The 19,511-nt window shown below is 42.2% G+C and overlaps 1 protein-coding gene across 6 annotated transcripts in view; it reads left to right on the forward strand.

Annotated features, from left to right (window-relative positions):
- Positions 1–19,511, forward strand: part of LOC122934420 (utrophin-like) — a 616,199-nt gene that overhangs the window by 192,710 nt on the left and 403,978 nt on the right. For all 6 annotated transcript variants that reach the window (XM_044289868.1, XM_044289864.1, XM_044289866.1 and 3 more), the window contains 3 exons: positions 6,546–6,683; positions 13,531–13,683; positions 15,636–15,809. In XM_044289868.1, coding sequence (XP_044145803.1) covers positions 6,546–6,683; positions 13,531–13,683; positions 15,636–15,809 — 465 coding nt within the window. The remainder of the gene's footprint in view (positions 1–6,545; positions 6,684–13,530; positions 13,684–15,635; positions 15,810–19,511) is intronic.

A 19,511-nucleotide genomic window follows, 5' to 3' on the forward strand; every position in this document is an offset into this window, starting at 1 on the left:
GACAGCTCACTCCACTTTCACATATGGCTAAAGTCAGTTTTAGCCAAGTCAGATTTATGATCGGCCCTTTAAGACTGTAATAAATGTGGTTTGACGGGAGCAGTTTATCCGTCAGTAAGCAGCTTTACAAAAGTCGCACGTTTTTATGAAAAAGTCGCACGTTTTTATGAAAAAGTCTCATAAGATAAGCATGGTCCTCACTGGAGTGAAATTGCGACTTTTTAAATAGTCCCAATAGTAAATCTGTCTAGAGATTCATTTACATAAGAAAACACGCCCACTTTCAGAAAACTGGCGAGCATAGTGCAGAGCAGAAAATAGTCGCAAATTTGTGCGCAGTTTTAGTGTTTGGGACTTTTTCACTCCATTATTCAGACCTGAGCTAATGATAAATCTGGCCCATAGTGTATACATACAGTATATATGTTTTGTATAATATAGAAACAAATAAATAATTAAGAAATATAATATAGTTATAAAGCAGTTGTGCTTGGTATGACTCTGAATCCCCACAATTGTATTCACTTGTATTATTCTATCCTGTATTATACTTCAAGGCGATTCTTAAGGTCCCTTTAGATGAGCCGGCACCGCAGGCAATTATTGGTAACGATACGTTTGTTCCCGATAATTGCCTGCTCCTCAGAAGGGGTGAGAGCTACATTTCCGTGCAGCAATCATGTCTGCTGTATGGGGATGAGAGGTTGATGCTCCGATCGCTCATCTTCATTGTTTCTAGGCAGTAGATCACTGTTGACACTGGGAGATCTTCTGCCCAGAAATGTTGATTTAGGTGTCCGCATCCATAATGCTTTCACCCGATGAACGAGCGTTTGCTTGTTCTTCGGGTGATCGGCGGCAGCTCTTTGCACAGGCCAGTTATCATGAACAAGCACTCCTATAAACACTCCTTACCAATTATTACCCTGATTATTGGCCTTCGTAAAGGAGCATACAGAGCAGTAGAGATATACTTTACTACCTTACTGCTGGAACCAATAAAATTACATTCACATGGAAATTTGCACAGCAATTCTGCCAGATACAGCAAGGAAATCTGTTGTGTGCCAAATTTTGTGAACGAGCCCATATTGTAGTGGTTACATTCTTCCTTTCTTTGCACCTTCTTTCGTAGGTGTCTATAACTTACACGAAAGGTACACCCCCCAAATTAGCTAACCTGCAATTTATTAGTGAAAGGAATTGATGCATTATCCTTTAGGATTATTAATGATCTCTGATTTTCCCTTAGCCCAATAATTTTTTTCCTCATAACCAGCAGTTTATATATATATATATATATATATATATATATATAAACACACACGTTTTTAGATTTAGGCAGAACTTTCTATCATAAAGCCTTCACCTGCTATTAAAGGGATTTCCTTGGACTACAGTTTTGATGGCCTATCTGACTCCCAGCACCCTGTCATGCAAGTTGACCTTGGGGGGTCGCAGTCACCTTCATTGTTTATGAGGCACAGCTTCGTACTTTTAGTAAGGGCTGTGCCTGGTATTGCAGCTCAGTCCCAGTCACTTGGATCATTAATATTAATAATGATGTGATAATCACTCTTTACCTTTCTTGCAGTTTAGGCTATTCTGCTGACATCTAGTGGCCAATATGAAAACTGTAATTTGTTGTAATTAATTTTAACGCTGAGAAAATATGAAAACAAGTTCTGCCAAAGAACTTGCAAAATTAAGTTAAAAGATATTCCACTTACTCATATCCTGTTAATTGATATCTATTACACATTATAAATAACCCATTCAAAGTTATCTGCTAGGAGACATGGAGGAGGAGTCATGCTTGTTACAGTAGTGTTATGTTGGTGGATATAAAAAGTCTACACACCCCTGTTAAAATGTCAGGTTTCTGTGATGTAAAAAAATGAGACAAAGATAAATCATTTCAGAACTTTTTGTACCTTTAATGTGACGTATAAACTGTACCACTCAATTGAAAAACAAACTAAAATCTTTTAGGTGGAGGGAAGAAAAAAAGTGCACACACCCTCTTATAACTGGGGATGCAGCTGTGTTCAGAATTAAGCAAGCACTTTCAAAATCATGTTAAATAGGAGTCAGCATACACCTGCCATCATTTACAGTGCCTCTGATTAACCCCAAATAAAGTTCAGCTGCTCTAGTTGGTCTTTCCTGGAATTTTCTTAGTCGCATCCCACAGCAAAAGCCATGGTCCACAGAGAGCTTCCAATGCATCAGAGGGATCTTGTCAGGAGAAGGGTACAAAATAATTCCCAAGGCATTAGATATACCATGGAACACAGTGAAGACAGTCATCATCAAGTGGAGAAAATATGGCACAACAGTGACATTACCAAGAACTGGACGTCCCTCCAAAATTGATGAAAAGACGAGAGGAAAACTGGTCTGGGAGGCTACCAAGAGGCCTACAGCAACATTAAAGGAGCTGCAGGAATATCTGGCAAGTACTGGCTGTGTGGTACATGTGACAACAATCTCCCGTATTCTTCATATGTCTGGGCTATGGGGTAGAGTGGCAAGACGAAAGCCTTTTCTTACGAAGAAAAACATCCAAGCCAGGCTACATTTTGCAAAACCACATCTGAAGTCTCCCAAAAGCATGTGAGAAAAGGTGTTATGATCTGATGAAACCAAGGTTGAACTTTTTGGCCATAATTCCAAAAGTTGTGTTTGGTGCAAAAACAACACTGCACATCACCAAAAGAACACCATACCCACAGTGAAGCATGGTGGTGGCAGCTTCATGCTTTGGGGCTGTTTCTTCAGCTGGAACTGGGGCCTTAGTTAAGCTAGAGGGAATTGTGAACAGTTCCAAATACCAGTCAATATTGGCACAAAACCTTAAGGCTTCTGCTAGAAAGCTGAACATGAAGAGGAACTTCATCTTTCAGCATGACAACAACCTAAAGCATACATCCAAATCAACAAAGGAATGGCTTCACCAGAAGAAGATTAAAATTTTGGAATTGCCCAGCCAGAGCCCAGACCTGAATCTGATTGAAAATCTGTGGGGTGATCTGAAGAGGGCTGTGCACAGGAGATGCCCTCACAACCTGACAGATTTGGAGTGTTTTTGCAAGTCAAAATGTGCCATGCTGATAGACTCATACCCAAAAAGACTGAGTGCTGTAATAAAATCAAAAGGTCCTTCAACAAAGTCTTATGCAACCATATTATTTTATTTTTATATTTTTTCTTCCCTCTGCCTAAAAGATTTCAGTTTGTTTTTCAATTAAGTTGTACAGTTTATAGGTCACATTAATGGTGGAAAAAGTTCTGAAATTATTTATCTTTGTCTCATTTTTTTACATCACAGAAACCTGACATTTTAACAGGGGTGTGTAGACTTTTTATATCCACTGTATGAGTAATGCTCCAATGCCTATCTGATAACAAACCGCCCCACCCCCCTCCAATTAGAATTGTCACACAATAGGCTGTTTAAGTAAATAAGACCTGATCTGCCACTCTGATGTACTGACAAATAGGGCTGCAACGATTAATCGATGTAATTGATTATATTCGATAACTGGATTCGTTGTCGACTAATCCAGTTATCGAATAATCGCCGATTCGTTGCTATGCGGGCGGGCGGGCGGTCCCTGCATCTTTATTTTACCTTTTTACAATGACACTCCTGTAACAGCCAGGCAGAGCGGACGGCGGCGTAACGTCACTCACTCACGTGACACGCCTGCTCCGCCTCCTTCATTCATGAGGTGGGCGGAGCAGGTGCGTCACGTGAGTGAGTGACGTTACGCCGCCATCCGCTCTGCCTGGCTGTTACAGGAGCGTCATTGTAAAAAGGTAAAATAAAGATGCAGACGTGATTAGTCCGACTTATAAGCATCGGGGCCGGGGCTGTTATGGGGAGGGGGGAGGATCTGTCTATGGCACTGCTATGGGGAGGGGGGTCTGTGTATAGCACTGCTATGGGGAGGATCTGTCTATGGCACTGCTATGGGGAGGGGGGTCTGTGTATAGCACTGCTATGGGGAGGAGGGGGGTCTGTGTATGGCACTGCTATGGGAAGGGGGATCTGTGCACTGTTATGAGGAAAGGGATCTGTGCACTGTTATGCCCATAACAGTGCACAGATCCCCCTCTCCATAACAGCGCCACCCACAGATCCCCCTCTCCATAACTGCGCCACCCACAGATCCCCCTCTCCATAACTGCGCCACCCACAGATCCCTCTCCATAACAGCGCCACCCACAGATCCCCCTCTCCATAACAGCGCCACCCACAGATCCCCCTCTCCATAACTGCGCCACCCACAGATCCCCCTCTCCATAACTGCGCCGCCCACAGATCCCCCTCTCCATAACTGCGCCGCCCACAGATCCCCCTCTCCATAACTGCGCCGCCCACAGATCCCCCTCTCCATAACTGCGCCGCCCACAGATCCCCCTCTCCATAACTGTGCCGCCCACAGATCCCCCTCTCCATAACTACGCCGTCCACAGATCCCCCTCTCCATAACTGCGCCACCCACAGATCCCCCTCTCCATAACTGCGCCACCCACAGATCCCCCTTTCCATAACTACGCCGTCCACAGATCCTCCTCTCCATAACTGCGCCACCCACAGATCCCCCTCTCCATAACTACGCCACCCACAGATCCCCCTCTCCATAACTACGCCATCCACAGATCCCCCTCTCCATAACTGCGCCGTCCACAGATCCCCCTCCATAACTAGTGTCGTCCACAGATCCCCCATAATAGTGTCGTCCACAGATCCCCCATAAGTGTCGTCCACAGATCCCCCATATTAGTGTCGTCCACAATTTGTTTTAATATGGCCTTTGAACATATTTTTTCAAGTAAGATCATATAAACCTCTGTTTTGTAATTTTGTCGTTTTTGCCGATTAATCGATTAATCGTAGAAATTAATCGGCAACTAATCGATTATTCAAATAATCGTTAGCTGCAGCCCTACTGACAAAGCATATGTAGCAGTAACATCCATTAGTACAACGAACCTGGTCAATGCTTGCACCATCAGAGCCTTACAGGTAACCCTAACCAGCAGGGCTTTGCTGACAATGTTATTAAAGAGACACTTCAGACCTCAGATCTGACCCCCAAGCTCCATCAGACTTCAGATCAGAACCAAAGCTTCATCAGACCTCTGTATCAGACCCCCATTCCTTCTCAAACTTCAGATCAGACCCCCAAGCTCCATCCGACCTCATATTGTACCCCCATCAGTCCTCTGTATCAGATCCCCATCATACCCCCATTCCTCCTCAGATCAGACCTCCATTCCTCCGCAGACCTTATATCAGACCCCCATTCCTCCTCAGATCACACCCCCAAGTAACATCAGACAAAAAAAAACAAATAACTTTACTCTCCTGCTGATCTTCTTCCGGCCCGCTCTGCACTGTAACCTGACTGCACAGTGTCAGGTCATAGTGCGCGCCTACATGTATTATGTCCTAACGCTGTATGCAGTCAGAAAACTTGCAGTGCGGCACCCGGAGGAGTGAGAGAGTCAGAGAACACTGGACTTTTCTCTCAAGCATGGAGGAGACAGAACTCATCTAAGGTTTTTTTGACTCCATAAAAGCACACAGAGCTATGGGGACTGGGTATTGCGGATGTGCTAGCGGCAATCTAGCAACCCATGACCTCAGCTCTATACCCAAAATCCAGGTGACAGGTTCCCTTTAACTTTCTCTACATGTTAAATGCTATTAGTTGAAGTGACACAACCCCTTTAACTCTCTCAGTCAAACCATTGCTCTGACCAGAAAAGAAAGGAGTGTGTGTGTGTGTGTGTGTGTGTGTGTGTGGGGGGGGGGGGGGGGGGGGGTGTGTGACTCAGTTAAAGCATCACACATTAGGATTCCTTCCAGATAACATCTTCCCCTCACAGCTGTAATATACTGACAATAGATTACCTATCTATATAGGCGTTTTATCATTTGTATTGACTACTACTGAAGTCCAAGATTTTTATTTCATTTTTAATGGCATAGTACCACCGACATGAAAAAGAAACACATCCAAAAATTCGAAAAAAATTAGTTTATATGATTATTAATCATAATCCTTGCTGATGGGAGTGTCCCTAAATGTGTATATGAAATGTAATCTCTCAACAAGAAGATCACAAAATCATTTGCCAATCTTGTTATTTCTAAAATTTGTCAGGTGTATGAATTTTATATGAATTATCCAGGAAAAATATTGGAGGTAATTTAGTAATCTGTAGTTACAATAAGGATTTGTTGGCAAGCTGCCATTACATGAAATTGTATTGTGACTACCAGGATGGGTTGAACCATGTGGTAGCTGAACTGTCTTTCATGTCCTGGAATGCTGAATTGATGAGCAAGGAGCCCATACAGAAAGCAGCTGAGAATTTGGGTGTTGGTTCACACTCATTGAATGCATGTTTGAGATTTCCGTGAAAGGGAACTCAGCGAGCTTCATGCTTATGTTGCCAGAAATCCTATAATAGCTAACACGAGCTACAACATTCAGTTCTGACATATGATTTTTATTTCATGGAATTAGATTGAAGAGGAGACGGCTCATATTGAAGACATTCTGTACAGAGGAGAACAGCTCCTTCAACAAGCAATGGAAGACATCCAGAGAGAGAAACTGCGGGTGGAACTTTTGCTTCTACAGACCAGATACAACAGTGTCAAGGTTAGGGTAAAACACTGAGACATATTGCTTTAAATGTACTTGTGATCATAGCTTCAGTATTCAAAGGGTATGTTTCATCAGAAAATGACCTATTGTTTAAATCACATTTTTAGTTTCAAAAAGTATTTATTTGGAATTTTGCATATCAAAAAGAAAGGCAATTACATGAGCAATTCACGTAACAAGTAACATAAAACAAATATGTCTCTTGGGTTTATACATGGTACATAGCACAATAAGCAATGCATGTTTGGTTGAATAAATAGAAGCATATCGATCTGACATACATAAGATCAGAGGGAAATACTATATCTAATATCCAGAGAGTGAGGAGAAGCCAGCCAGGGTTCCCAAACCTTCTCAAAGACAGCAAATGTATCAGCGCGAATAGCCGAAAGCTTTTCAAATAGTAATATTTTATTGACCCTGTCCATAACAGCTTGGAAGGATAATGAGTCTGAGCGCCATTTAAAGGCAATGCGAATCCTCGCTGCCAGAAGGATAAATTGGCCAAGTTTGAATTTAGCGTAAGGAAGTTTGTCAGGTTTGTCACCTAATATTAAATCACATTTTAATGTTCTTTTTTTCTTTTTGAATCTTTGGTGGCTTTTGTTAATTTTCCATGTGACTAGCGATGTAAAAAAACAACCTAAAATCTTGCAGTTTTCACAATGGCCATTAGGCCTAATAATATATATTGATACTGTTCTGTGAAGGTAATGTTTCAGTAGCCATTATCATCATAGGTGATATCACAGCTTATCTACTCCCTCCTGTTATAATGGCCTTTCACTTGTACTATTGCGCAGTCCACACCAGCACCGCCTGCTAATAGGAGCGATTTGGGGCCATTTCTTGATATGGCTATTTACTGGTGCCACTGCTCCATGTACCCTGGCCCTGGTTTCTTTTAGTGTGAATTGTGCCTTTGTGCTTGTGCTCCTCCTCAGTTCTGTATTGCGAGGGTTAATCATTCTGCATCTGTTCTACTAATGGGTTTGTTAAGTCTGCTATATAGTCTTGAGTTCTGTATCAGTTTGGTGGATGTTTCTTGAGTGATAAAACCTGCCCTGGTTGTGCAATCGTATCTTTCTGTGTGTATCGGCCTCAATCAGTATTCCTGTAACTGCTGTGTCTGAACTGGGGCGTGTAGCGACAGTATGAGTGTCTTGTGCTTCCTTCCACTGTGATGCCTTCCAGTATCCACTATGTATGTCTGGGTTACATGGTTACATAGTTAATAAGGGTGAAAAAAGACATAATTCCATCAAGTTTAATCAAAGAATAGGTGGGGATGTGAATTTTAGAAAATGGGACTGAGACCTAGACTTCTACACATATTTATGAGAATGAATGTTTTTTAATGTTACGAATTCTCCTAAGCCTTTTTTAAAACTGTCCACTGTTCCTACTATGACCGCATCCTAAATTAGACTATTCTACAGATTCACAGTTCTTACAGTAAAGAAGCTTTGACACTTCTGGAGACTGAACTTTTTCTTCTCCAGTCGGAGGCAGTGCCCCCTGTCTTTTTGAGGACATTTTATATGGAACAGCTTTTCACCATATTTTTTGTGTGGCCCATTTATATATTTGTTTAGGTTAATCATTTTCCCCCTTAGATGTCTCTTATCAAGACTACATAAATGTAATTCTTTTAATCTTTCCTCATAACTAAGACCCTCCATGCCGCTCATCAGTTTAGTTGCTCTCCTTTGTACTTTTTCCTGCTCAAGAGCATGCTTTCTATGAACTGCAGCCTAGAACTGAACTGCATATTACAGATGAGGCCGCAGCAGCGCTTTGTAAAGTGGTAGTATTACATCCCTGCCTCGGGGGTCCATGCCTCGTTTAATACATGACAATATCCTGCTAACCTAAGAAGTATCTGATTGACATTGTATGCTCTTGTTTAATCTATGATCTACACATACACCCAAAACCTTCTCTGCAAGTGACTCTCCCATTGTTACATTCCCTAGGACATATGATGCATGTAGATTACCCAGATGCATAACTTTACCTTTATCCACATTGAACATTTGCCAAGTTAATGCCCAAACACTCAGAGTGTTCAGGTCAGCTTGTAGTTTATGAACATCTTCCAAAGACTGCACAGTCCTACATAGCTTAGTGTCAACTGCAAAATAGAAATGGTGCTATTAATCCCAATCTTGATATTAATAAATACATTTAATAATAGAGGACCCAGCACTGAACCTTGGGGTACAACACTTATACCTCGGGACTATTCAGAATAGGAATCATTGACCACATCTCTCTGGACACGGTCCTTCAGCGAGTTTTCAATCCAAATACAAACTCTACATTCTAAGCCTATAGCCTATCCTTATTTTACTTATTAAGCCCCTATGAGGGACGGTATCAAATGCCTTTGCAAAATCCAGAAACGCTACATCCACAGCCGTCCCTCTGTCCAGACTACTACTCACCTCTTCATAAAAACAAATCGGGTTAGTCTGACAACTTCTGTCTTTGGTAAATCCATGTTGGTTATGACTTATGATATTATTTACAGTCACATACTCCTGTATATAGTCCCTTAAGAGTCCTTCAAACATTTTTCCCACAACAGAAGTTAAACCTTACTGGTCTGTAATTACCTGTGGAGGACTTAGAACCCTTTTTGAATGCGGGCACCACATTTGCCCTGCGCCAGTCACTTGGCGCTGTACCAGTGTCTATAGAATCTCAAAAAATTGTGAACAGGGGCACAGCAATAACTGTTCTTTAAGAACTCTTGGGTGTAATCCATCTTTACCTGGAGCCTTATTCACATTTACCTGAACTTAGCTTGAACCATATCTACAATTGGCAATTGAATATATTACTGGATGTACTAACAGCCCTGGCAGCACCGATATCAGCTCCTTTCTCTTCTTTTGTATATACAGAGCTAAAAAAACATTTATTCCCCATTTTTTAGGGGCCCTACCTGGCCTTATTTTTTTAGCATTGATATATTTAAAGAATTTTTTGGGGATTTGTTTTGCTCTTTTTTTGCCACCTGCCATTCATTTTTTATTTTTGCTGATTTTATCTCTTTTTTCCACAGATTCTATTACGTCCTTCGTAAATTTCAAAGGCTACAGCCGACCCCTCAGATTAGTATTTTTTAAAAGCCCATTTTTGTAATTTGTTGCCCTTTCTACAGTAGCTGTAGGCCATGGGGGGTTTAATTTTAGCCATTTATACTTGTTACCTAAAGGAATAAATTTTGCAGTGTAATTACCCAATGTACAGTGAGGAACAGAAGTATTTGAACACCCTGCGATTTTGCAAGTTCTCCCACTTAGAAATCATGGAGGGGTCTGAAATTCACCTTGTAGGTGCATTCCCACTCTGAGAGACAGAATAAAATAAAAAAATTCAGGAAATCACATTGTATGATTTTTAAAGAATTTATTTGTCTTGCACTGCTGAATATAAGTATTTGAACACCTGAGAAAATCAGTGTTAATATTTGATACAGAAGCCTTTGTTTGCAATTACAGAGGTCAAACATTTCCTGTAGTTCTTGACCAGGCTTGCACACACTGCAACAGGGATTTTGGCCCACTCCTCCACACAGATCTCCTCTAGATCTGTCAGGTTTCGGGGCTGTCGCTGAGCAACACGGAGTTTCAGTTCCCTCCAAAGATGTTCTTTTGGATTTAGGTCTGGAGACTGGCTAGGCCACTCCTCAACCTTGATATGCTTCTTACGGAGCCACTCCTTGGTTATCCTGGTTGTGTGCTTCGGGTCATTTTCATGTTGGAAGACCCAGCCACGACCCATCTTCAATGCTCTGACTGAGGGAAGGAGTTTGTTGCTATAAATCTCACAATAAATGATTCATCCTGTCCTTAATACAGTGCAGTTGTCCTGTCCCCCTTTGCAGAAAAGCACCCCCAAAGCATGATGTTACCCACCCCATGCTTCACAGTAGGGATGGTGTTCTTGGGATGCAACTCATCCTTCTTTTTCCTCCAAACACGACAAGTGAACTGACCACATGACTTTCTCCTATGCCTCCTCTGGATCATCCAGATGGTCATTGGCAAACTTCAGACGGGCCTGGACATGTGATGACTTGAGCAGGGGAACGTTCCGTCCAATGCATGATTTGAAACCACGATGGCGTAGTGTTCTACCGACAGTGATCTTTGAAACTGTGGTCTCAGCTCTCTTCATGTCATTGACAAGCTCCGCCCTTGTAGTTCTGGGCTGATTCCTCAACTTTCTTATCATCAGTGATACCCCACGAGGTGAAATCTTGCATGGAGCCCCAGCACGAGGTAGACTGACAGTCGACTTTAGCCTCTTCCATTTTCTAACGATTGCTCCACCAGTTGATCTATTTTCACCAAGCTGCTTGGCAATTGCCCCGTAGCCCTTTCCAGCCTTGTGAAGGTCCACAATTTTGTCTCTGGTGTCTTTTGACAGCTCTTTGGTCTTGCCCATGGTAGTTGGCATCTGACTGTCTGTGGGGTGGACAGGTGTCTTTGAAGAGCTCAGACAGGTGCTACTAAGTTAGATTAATGAGTGGAGTAGAGGTGGACTTTTTAAAGGCACAGTAACAGGTCTTTGAGAGCCAGAATTCTTGCTGTTTCTCAGGTGTTCAAATATTTATGTTCACCAGTGCAAAAGAAATTCTTTAAAAATCATACAATGTGATTTCTGTCTCTCAGAGTGGGAATGGACCTACAATGTGAATTTCAGACCCCTCCATGATTTCTAAGTGGGAGAACTTGCAAAATTGTAGGGTGTTCAAATACTTCTGTTCCTCACTGTAGATTTAAAGCTCTCCCATTTATCCTCTGTATGTGACAATAGATACTCCCAGTCTATGCCCTGAAATGCTGCCCTTAGCCCAGGGAAATTGGCCTTTTTTTAAATTCTGTGTTTTGCTCTCCCAACCAGAGTTTGCTTTTTATAGTTCAGGGGACATGTAATTTTATTGTGGTCACTATTACCTAGTGTTTCATGAACAGTGGCATTCCCAAAAAGCTCTGCATTATTAGAAATTACCAGATCCAACTGACCATCAGCCCTGGTGCGATCTTCTACACAATGGCCAATAAAGTAGTAGTGCAGGAAGCTGAGGATTTTTTTCGCAGTTGAGGCAGAACCATGATCACAGTCATTACCTGAGAAGTTAAAATCTCCCATTATGACTACTGTAACAGCCTGTGCAACCCCCTCTATTTGGTTATACAGCTGAATTTCTGTCTCCTCTGTGATGTTAGGTGGTCTATATATTACACCAAGTATTATTTGTTCAAAGTTTATTTCCTTTTGTAATTCCACCCATAAGTTTTCAACATCCTCACCCACAACTGCCTTTTTCAAACCCACCTTCATATCACTGATGACCACCTCCTTTTCTATTGGTCCTGTCTTTCCTAAAGAGAGTAAAAACCTGAATATTAATATCCCACACTGATGACCTCTTCATTGTGAACAACGGCCTGTGGAACTGGATGATGAATGCCACACAACACCAGACACAGTTAAGGGAGGTGAGAGGCACCCAAGTGTCACATCAGACCATTCAAAACTGTTTACATCAGCGTGGTCTGCGTGCTAGACGACCTGCAAGGGTACCTCCCCAAACCACCAGGCACAGGCGTCATCATCTTGCATCGGTCAGGGAGCATCTATGCTGGACGAGGAACCAGTGGGCCTTAGTGCTGTTCACTGATGAAGGTCAACTCACACTGAGCAGAAATGATGACTGCCAACGGTGTTGGAGACATCAAAGAATATTATTATTTTATGCACTTATATAGCGCTACTATATTCTGCAGTACTTTACAGATATTAGCATCCAACTGTCCCCAATGGGGCTCACAATCTAAGTTCCCATCAGTAGGTCTTTAGAGTCAGCCACTGTTGTCACTAGACAAATCTTTGGAGGTGGTGTTAGGCTACTTTCACACTCGCGTTTTGTGCGGATCCGTCATGGAAGGATCCGTTCAGATAACACAGCTGTCTGCATCCGTTCAGAACGGATCAGTTTGTATTATCTTTAACATAGCCAAGATGGATCTGTCTTGAACACCATTGAAAGTCAATGGAGGACGGATCCGTTTTCTTTTGTGCCAGAATGTGTCCGTGAAAACGGATCCGTCCCTATTGACTTACATTGTGTGCCAGGACAGATCCGTTTGGCTCAGTTTCATCAGACGGACACCAAAACACAAGCAGCGTTTTGGTGTCCGCCTCCAAAGCGGAATAGAGACTGAACTGATGCATTTGGAGCGGATCCTTTTCCATTCAGAATGCATTAGAAAGCAAACTGATCAGTTTTGGACCGCTTGTGAGAGCCATGAACGGATCTCACAAACGGAAAGCCAAAACGCGAGTTTGAAAGTAGCTCTACAGTGTGGGCAGGTGTGTCTAGTCAATACAGATCTGCCCTACACTTTGTGAATGGTACAATGACAAGTGACAAGCCCATACTACTTCAATAACATTATTAATCCAGTCATTGTGCCTATGCATGAACAACACAGGCCTAATTTCATCTTCATGGATGACAATGCGGCAGCTCATCCAGGTCACATCATTAGGGAACGGCTGCTGGAGACTGGGGTACCTGAGTGGCCTGTGCTTTCTCCAGACCTGAATCCCATTGAAAACCTATGGGATCAGCTGAGTCGCCATGTAGAGGCTCCTAACTCTGTACCCCAGAACCTCAATGACCTGATTTATCCTGACAGGAGTTTTGAGTACAGTTGGGCTGTCCAACATAGACAGTGAGATCCATCGGTTTCATGAAAATCAACAGGGATCTTCTACAAAAGTCTCAAAAAGCACCTTTGACAGTATCTTTGTTATTTAGGAACTTCAATCAGTAAGGAGAAGACAAGAGGTCAGATCGTCTCCAGTATTTACAAAAAGTGTGGAGCAGGAAGATCATTTTTCTAACTGGATGAGTGAGACAGAACATCGTCTTTCTGGTCTCCTGGAGGCTGATGATGACAAGAATCTTCAGGTAATATGGCTTTTAGTGACTCATTTTCAGGAGGTGTGTTAATGGTGGACCTATACTGTAGATCCTTTGCGTGCACGATTCAGTCCTGGTGGGTGTTCGGTCCAGACGTAGCAAACCTTAATATGGCATTCAACGTGTTACTTACCATGTTTTAGCAGACTTTCATTTGCCACGTAGCACAACATATGCCATTTAAATTACACTCATTTACAAAAAAAAAAAAAAAACGAACGCACTCAGATAGAAATGTTAGATTTCATCAAAACTCTGCATGCAGTTATGTCTCGTGTAGAAATGTAAATGATTACAGGTGTGGTCTGATTAGACACTGGATCTTGCCGTAAAAATGCTTCCACCCTGCCCTATAAAAAAGCTATCAGAGGCTACTTCTGCGTAGTATCCCTCTTAGTGAGAGATCGTTGACTGCTAGACATGCCTCTACAACATACAAAGACATTTTGCCCAGTTGACAGACTTTTGAGAGTGGGGCATCATTGGACTGAGATAAGCAAGATGGTCGTTTTGACGAATCGCCCACAATCTAGGATTCTCTGACTTACCTCTTAGGAGGTGTTCGGAGCAGTGGTTATGTGAGGGCATACACACATGGTGAACAGACTCCGGATGGCCCAGACAGACCACCAGTAGAGAGTATCGTTTGATCCATTGACAAGAATAAGCAGCTCCCACAGTTTCGAAGTTCACCATCCAGACACAGATGGCTTCTTCATTATACACCCCTTTTTCTGCCCGGTCAATTTCCAGGTGCTTAGCCGAAGACAATTTGGTGTCATGGCATCCATTACGTGTCCTGCATTGCTATGGATTGGAACTACAGTGATCCCTCAAGATACAATGGCCTCAGGATACAATATTTTCAACATATAATGGTCTTTTCTGACCCATCATACGTTGAAACAAGACTCAATATACAATGCCTCAGACTCAGAACCAACCAATCAAGGCCATTTCTCTGGTAAAATAGCGGTATTAGTTACTAGTTAGCAGCTATTCCTGACTGTTATATGTAAGGACTTGTTTTATCTGTCTTTGTTATCTACTTATTTTTCTTAAATATTCAATTTCTCTTATCTTGGATGACATTTTGGGGCTTTGGAACCAATTACGCAACTTACAATGGTTTCAACATACAATGGTCGTCCTGGAACCAATTAATATTGTAACTTGAGGGACCACTGTATATTGTCTTTAGCCATAAATCCAGGTTCTGTTTGGAATCCAATGTATGTTAGGTTCCAGTATGGAGGCCTCATGGTGAGGCGTTCAATCCTTTCTTTGCTGTGGAGTGGAACACTGCCCCTAATGCTGGTATGATAATCTGGGGCGTCATTGCATACGACAGTCAGTCCCCCGTAGAAGAGATACGAGACACTAATAGCTCAGGGATATTTGCCGCCAAATGTGTCACCTCTAATGGCAGGGCTTCCAATGCTGTTTTTCTTTTGTTGATCGGAGGCTCCATTCCCAAGTTATATAAAACTTTTACTTAATATGCAAATTAGGCCTTTGGTGGAATGAGAGTGTATCATTTCTGTGGCCAGCTCTTCACTCTCTGCTTTGATTGGATAAGCAGCAAGGGAGGAGCTGGTCATAGACAAAAGTGGAACTTGGGTGCAACAAGCACAATGCTGGTCCCCCTATTGCACCAAAGTCCTAATTTGCATATTAAGAAAAAGTATCATAACTTGGGAACAGAGCCTCAGATCAAAAAAAGGTAAAAACAGTGTTTTAATCAGGGGGAAACACACCTACATGTCTATGCAAACACTTGGATAGGGAGGTTGCTGTTGACAGATTCCTATATCCATATATTTGACACACATTTTTTTTCAGTTGTTGTACACCATAATTCCAACATACTCCTGTGTAATTTTACTAGTGGAGCATGTAAATGACTTCTGATTTTCTTTTTGGTCTTCATCACTTTTCAGGAGCTTCTTAAAGAAGTAGAGGAACATAGACAAGAACTTGCAGTTCTCCAAAAGAAATCCAGTGTTCTGCACCATGGTTCACCAGAGGAGGTTAATGGGGGCAAAATGAAACAACGCTGGGAAGAGATTGAAAAACAGTTTGCCATGTATCTAGGAACTCAAGATCAGAGTTTAGTAAGTATAATAACATTATTCTGGCATTGTGCCTAAAGTATATAAAATACAAATGTAAAACTTGACAAGAGGGGTTATAGGAATAGGAAGAATAAAAGTTCCTGTATGCTCCCCCTGGGGTCACTAGATGCTGTAGGTGGGAAGAGATGACAGTATCAGGCTGTGATCCGTCTTCCTGATGTCACTTGCAACTTCACCCCTTCTGTCCCTACATACCTAGACACAGAAGTAGGATGTAAAGCCTTTCTTTCTGGTCCCCACATTCATATGAGTTATGCACCCTGTGCCTACAATATTGAGCCTGGTATTATTTGAAAGCTGAGATTTTGCTTTTTACTTTAATACACATATACTCTAGCCATGGTATATATATATATATATATATATATATATATAAAGTCAAGACCTATTATAATATGCCCATAGCAGTTAAAGGGTTAAATACCCTATATCGATTTTTAGATGGCGATCCGGCATACAGTTATTTGACTTAACAGTGTCACCCACTGATCTAATATTGCATCTTTTACATATATACTACTTGTGCATCTACCAGCCCTGTCTCTGCAGCAACACTGATATAGACCTATTTATACTGGTGAATTTTCTGCCGGTCATAATCGTTGATATAGCAAGTCAGTCTTCTCTCGTTCATCTACATTTAAATGGAGCAGTCATCATTACTGGATATACAGTAGCTGAACGATCATTAGTGTGATCAATCAGGCACATAATTTTATGCCACATAAAAGATATGATCAGTGACAGATAACCATTTATCGTTTGTCGGATGATCACTAGGCATGTTTACATGGGTCAGTAATTGAAAATTAGAAATATCTGGCCATTATATGACTTGTATCTGCCTTTGTAATTGGGCCTGTAGTATTGGACCGCTGTGTTGACTTCTGCCTCTTAAAGGGGTTATCCGGTTAATATTGATGACCTATCCTCTGTATACCTTCACCGATCAGCTGTTATAAGAGGCCGGCACTCCGTGAGTGCTGCAGCCTCTTCCTAGGCCATGTGATGTCACGTTACATCAGTCACATGGCCTAGTTGCAGCCCAACCCCATTGAAATGAATGGGACTGAGCTGCAATACCAAGCACAGCTGCTATACAATGTACGCTGCTGTGCATGGAGAGCTGCCGGTAGCCAGCTGCGCTCACCGGAGCTCTGGTGTGCGCAGCAGCTCCCTGAAACCTCTAATTAGTAGGGGTGCCAGGACTCGGACCCTCACAGATGTGATAATGATGACACATCCTGAGGATATTATTATTATTATTATTATTCATTACTGGATAACTCCTTTAATGATCAGAAAACAAAAGTACCAGATGAATCTAAAGGGGTTAGTGATAGTGCTTTAGAATCTAACTTTGCTTTACATAAATTAAATCAGCACTTCCCAACAGGGGCTTGGGAGCCACATATGGCCCCTGCTGTGTTGTTAACCATAGTAGCCCTGAGTTATGGCCATATCATATAATACTCACATTAACAATATAACGGATGTAGCCTATCCACAGAAACTTGTCAGTTCGGTGGTATAAAGCTAGCACGTCAAATTTCAATTTGAAATATCAATCTGGAAATGGCTTTGTGTTTCTCCCATTTAATATGGGGTATGGTGGTAGGTACAAGTTATCCCCTAACCACAGGATAAGGGATAACTATCAGATCTGTAGGGGTCCTACCGCTCGGACCCCCACCGATCACGAAAACATGGGCCCCATAACCCCTGCATACCCACTGCTCCCCTAAAATCATCAGAGCACTTGCCCACGGCTAGTCCATTAATTTCTATGAGAGTTCCTGAGATAGCCAAGAATCCCAGCGGTATGACCCCCACCCTATCCTGTGGATAGGGGATAATTTGTACCTACCAGAATACCCCTTTGACACTTTGACTTGATTGTGGCCCCTGGCCATGGCACTAACTTGCTTATGGCTTATAAGTTCTAAAAATTGTCACTAACGTGTCACACAATTTTGCATAAACTAATAGTACAGGTGAATATAAGAAATATGGGAAAATGATTTGTTAAGCGCTTATGATATCATTACCCCCCCTTTCCTAAATTAACATTTATTCTTAATTCTCTGCTAAAAACATCTTGCGAGACTGTAAGCTCCCAAAATAATCTGATCACAGCTGTCCATAGAAGTCTATGGAGAGGGGAGGGGGAGGAGTGAGCTGCAGTGATGGAGACACAGGCATAGACACAGTCACAGAGACTGCGGTAGCTAATAGTGTTATATATCAATTAGGGCTGCAACGATTAATCTACATTATCGATAATATTCGATAACGGGATTCGTTGTCAACGATTCCCGTTATCGAATAATCGGCCGAATTGTTGCTATGTGGGCGGCAGAGTGTAAAACTTACTAGTACACTTCGTAGCAGGCAGGAGGCCGGGCGGCGGCAGCGTAACTCACTACGTCACGCCCCTGCTCCTCCCACTTTATGAATGAAGGCGCAGGCGCATGACGTAGTGAGTTACGCTGCTGCCGCCGCCTGTCCAGCTCCCCTGCCTCCTGCAATAGTCTAATGCTAGTAAGTTAGGGTCTGGAGTGATTTTGCACTATAAGTAGTTTAACATCCCCTACTTGATATGATTCGGTGAGCGGGGCCCAGTGTAATAGAATACAGTGACTGCACCGGGCCCGCTGCTATTACAAAACCGAAATGCAATGTATTGGAGGTCATTCACAATCGCTACACAGGGACACTGTTATGTGGGGATCTGTGGATGACACATATGTGTCATCCACAGATCCCCCCATAACAGTGCCATCTACAGATGCCCCCATAACAGTGCTATCCACAGATGCCCCCCATACCATTGCCATCTACAGATGCCCCCATAACAGTGTCTGCCATCCACAGATGCCCCATAACAGTGCCATGATTGCCATCCACAGATCCCCCCCATAACAGTGCCATCTACAGATGCCCCTATACCATTGCCATCTACAGATACCCCCATAACAGTGCCTTCCATCCAAAGATGCCCCCATAACAGTGCCATCCACAGATCCCCCCCCCCCCAAAAAAAAAAAAAAAAAACCTCAGCCAGGTAATCAGGATAATAGTAGTAGGGAGGAGTTTGAGTCTTGGAGATTGAATGTGCAATAAATTATAAGCTTTACATCCACACCGTTGGAACGCCTCTTCTCTGCAACAGGTAACATAGCGTGTAAGAAGAGAGCTAGCCTAAGCCCTGACCATGTGGACATCTTGTCTTTTTTACATTGTAATGCAAAATTATTATAATTTATGTAAGTCCTAAAATTGTTTTAATATGGCCTTTGAACGTACTTTTTCAAGTAAAATCATATAAACCCAATTTTTTTTTCATTTTGGTGTTTTTTCCAGATTAATCGATAAAATTATCGACAACTAATCGATTATTCAAATAATCTATGGTGCAGCCCTAATATCAATCCCAGAGCTTTATTCACCTGACTGTTTAGTACTTTTCTATAATGTTCTATACAGTGATTCTGAGTGAGTGAGATGGTAAGGGAGCAGGACCTCTTGTTTACTTGGTGTGTAGTCTGTGGGAGACATCATAGGAGCTAGTCTTCACCCACTAACTCAGGGAGAACTGGAAATGTAATATGGAGTCTTCAGAGGGCAAAACTACAAAAAAAATGTAAGATACCAGTCATATAATGACCAGATATTTCTCAT

Source organism: Bufo gargarizans, chromosome 4, assembly GCF_014858855.1.
Source record: "Bufo gargarizans isolate SCDJY-AF-19 chromosome 4, ASM1485885v1, whole genome shotgun sequence".
Taxonomy (NCBI): Eukaryota; Metazoa; Chordata; class Amphibia; order Anura; family Bufonidae; genus Bufo; species Bufo gargarizans.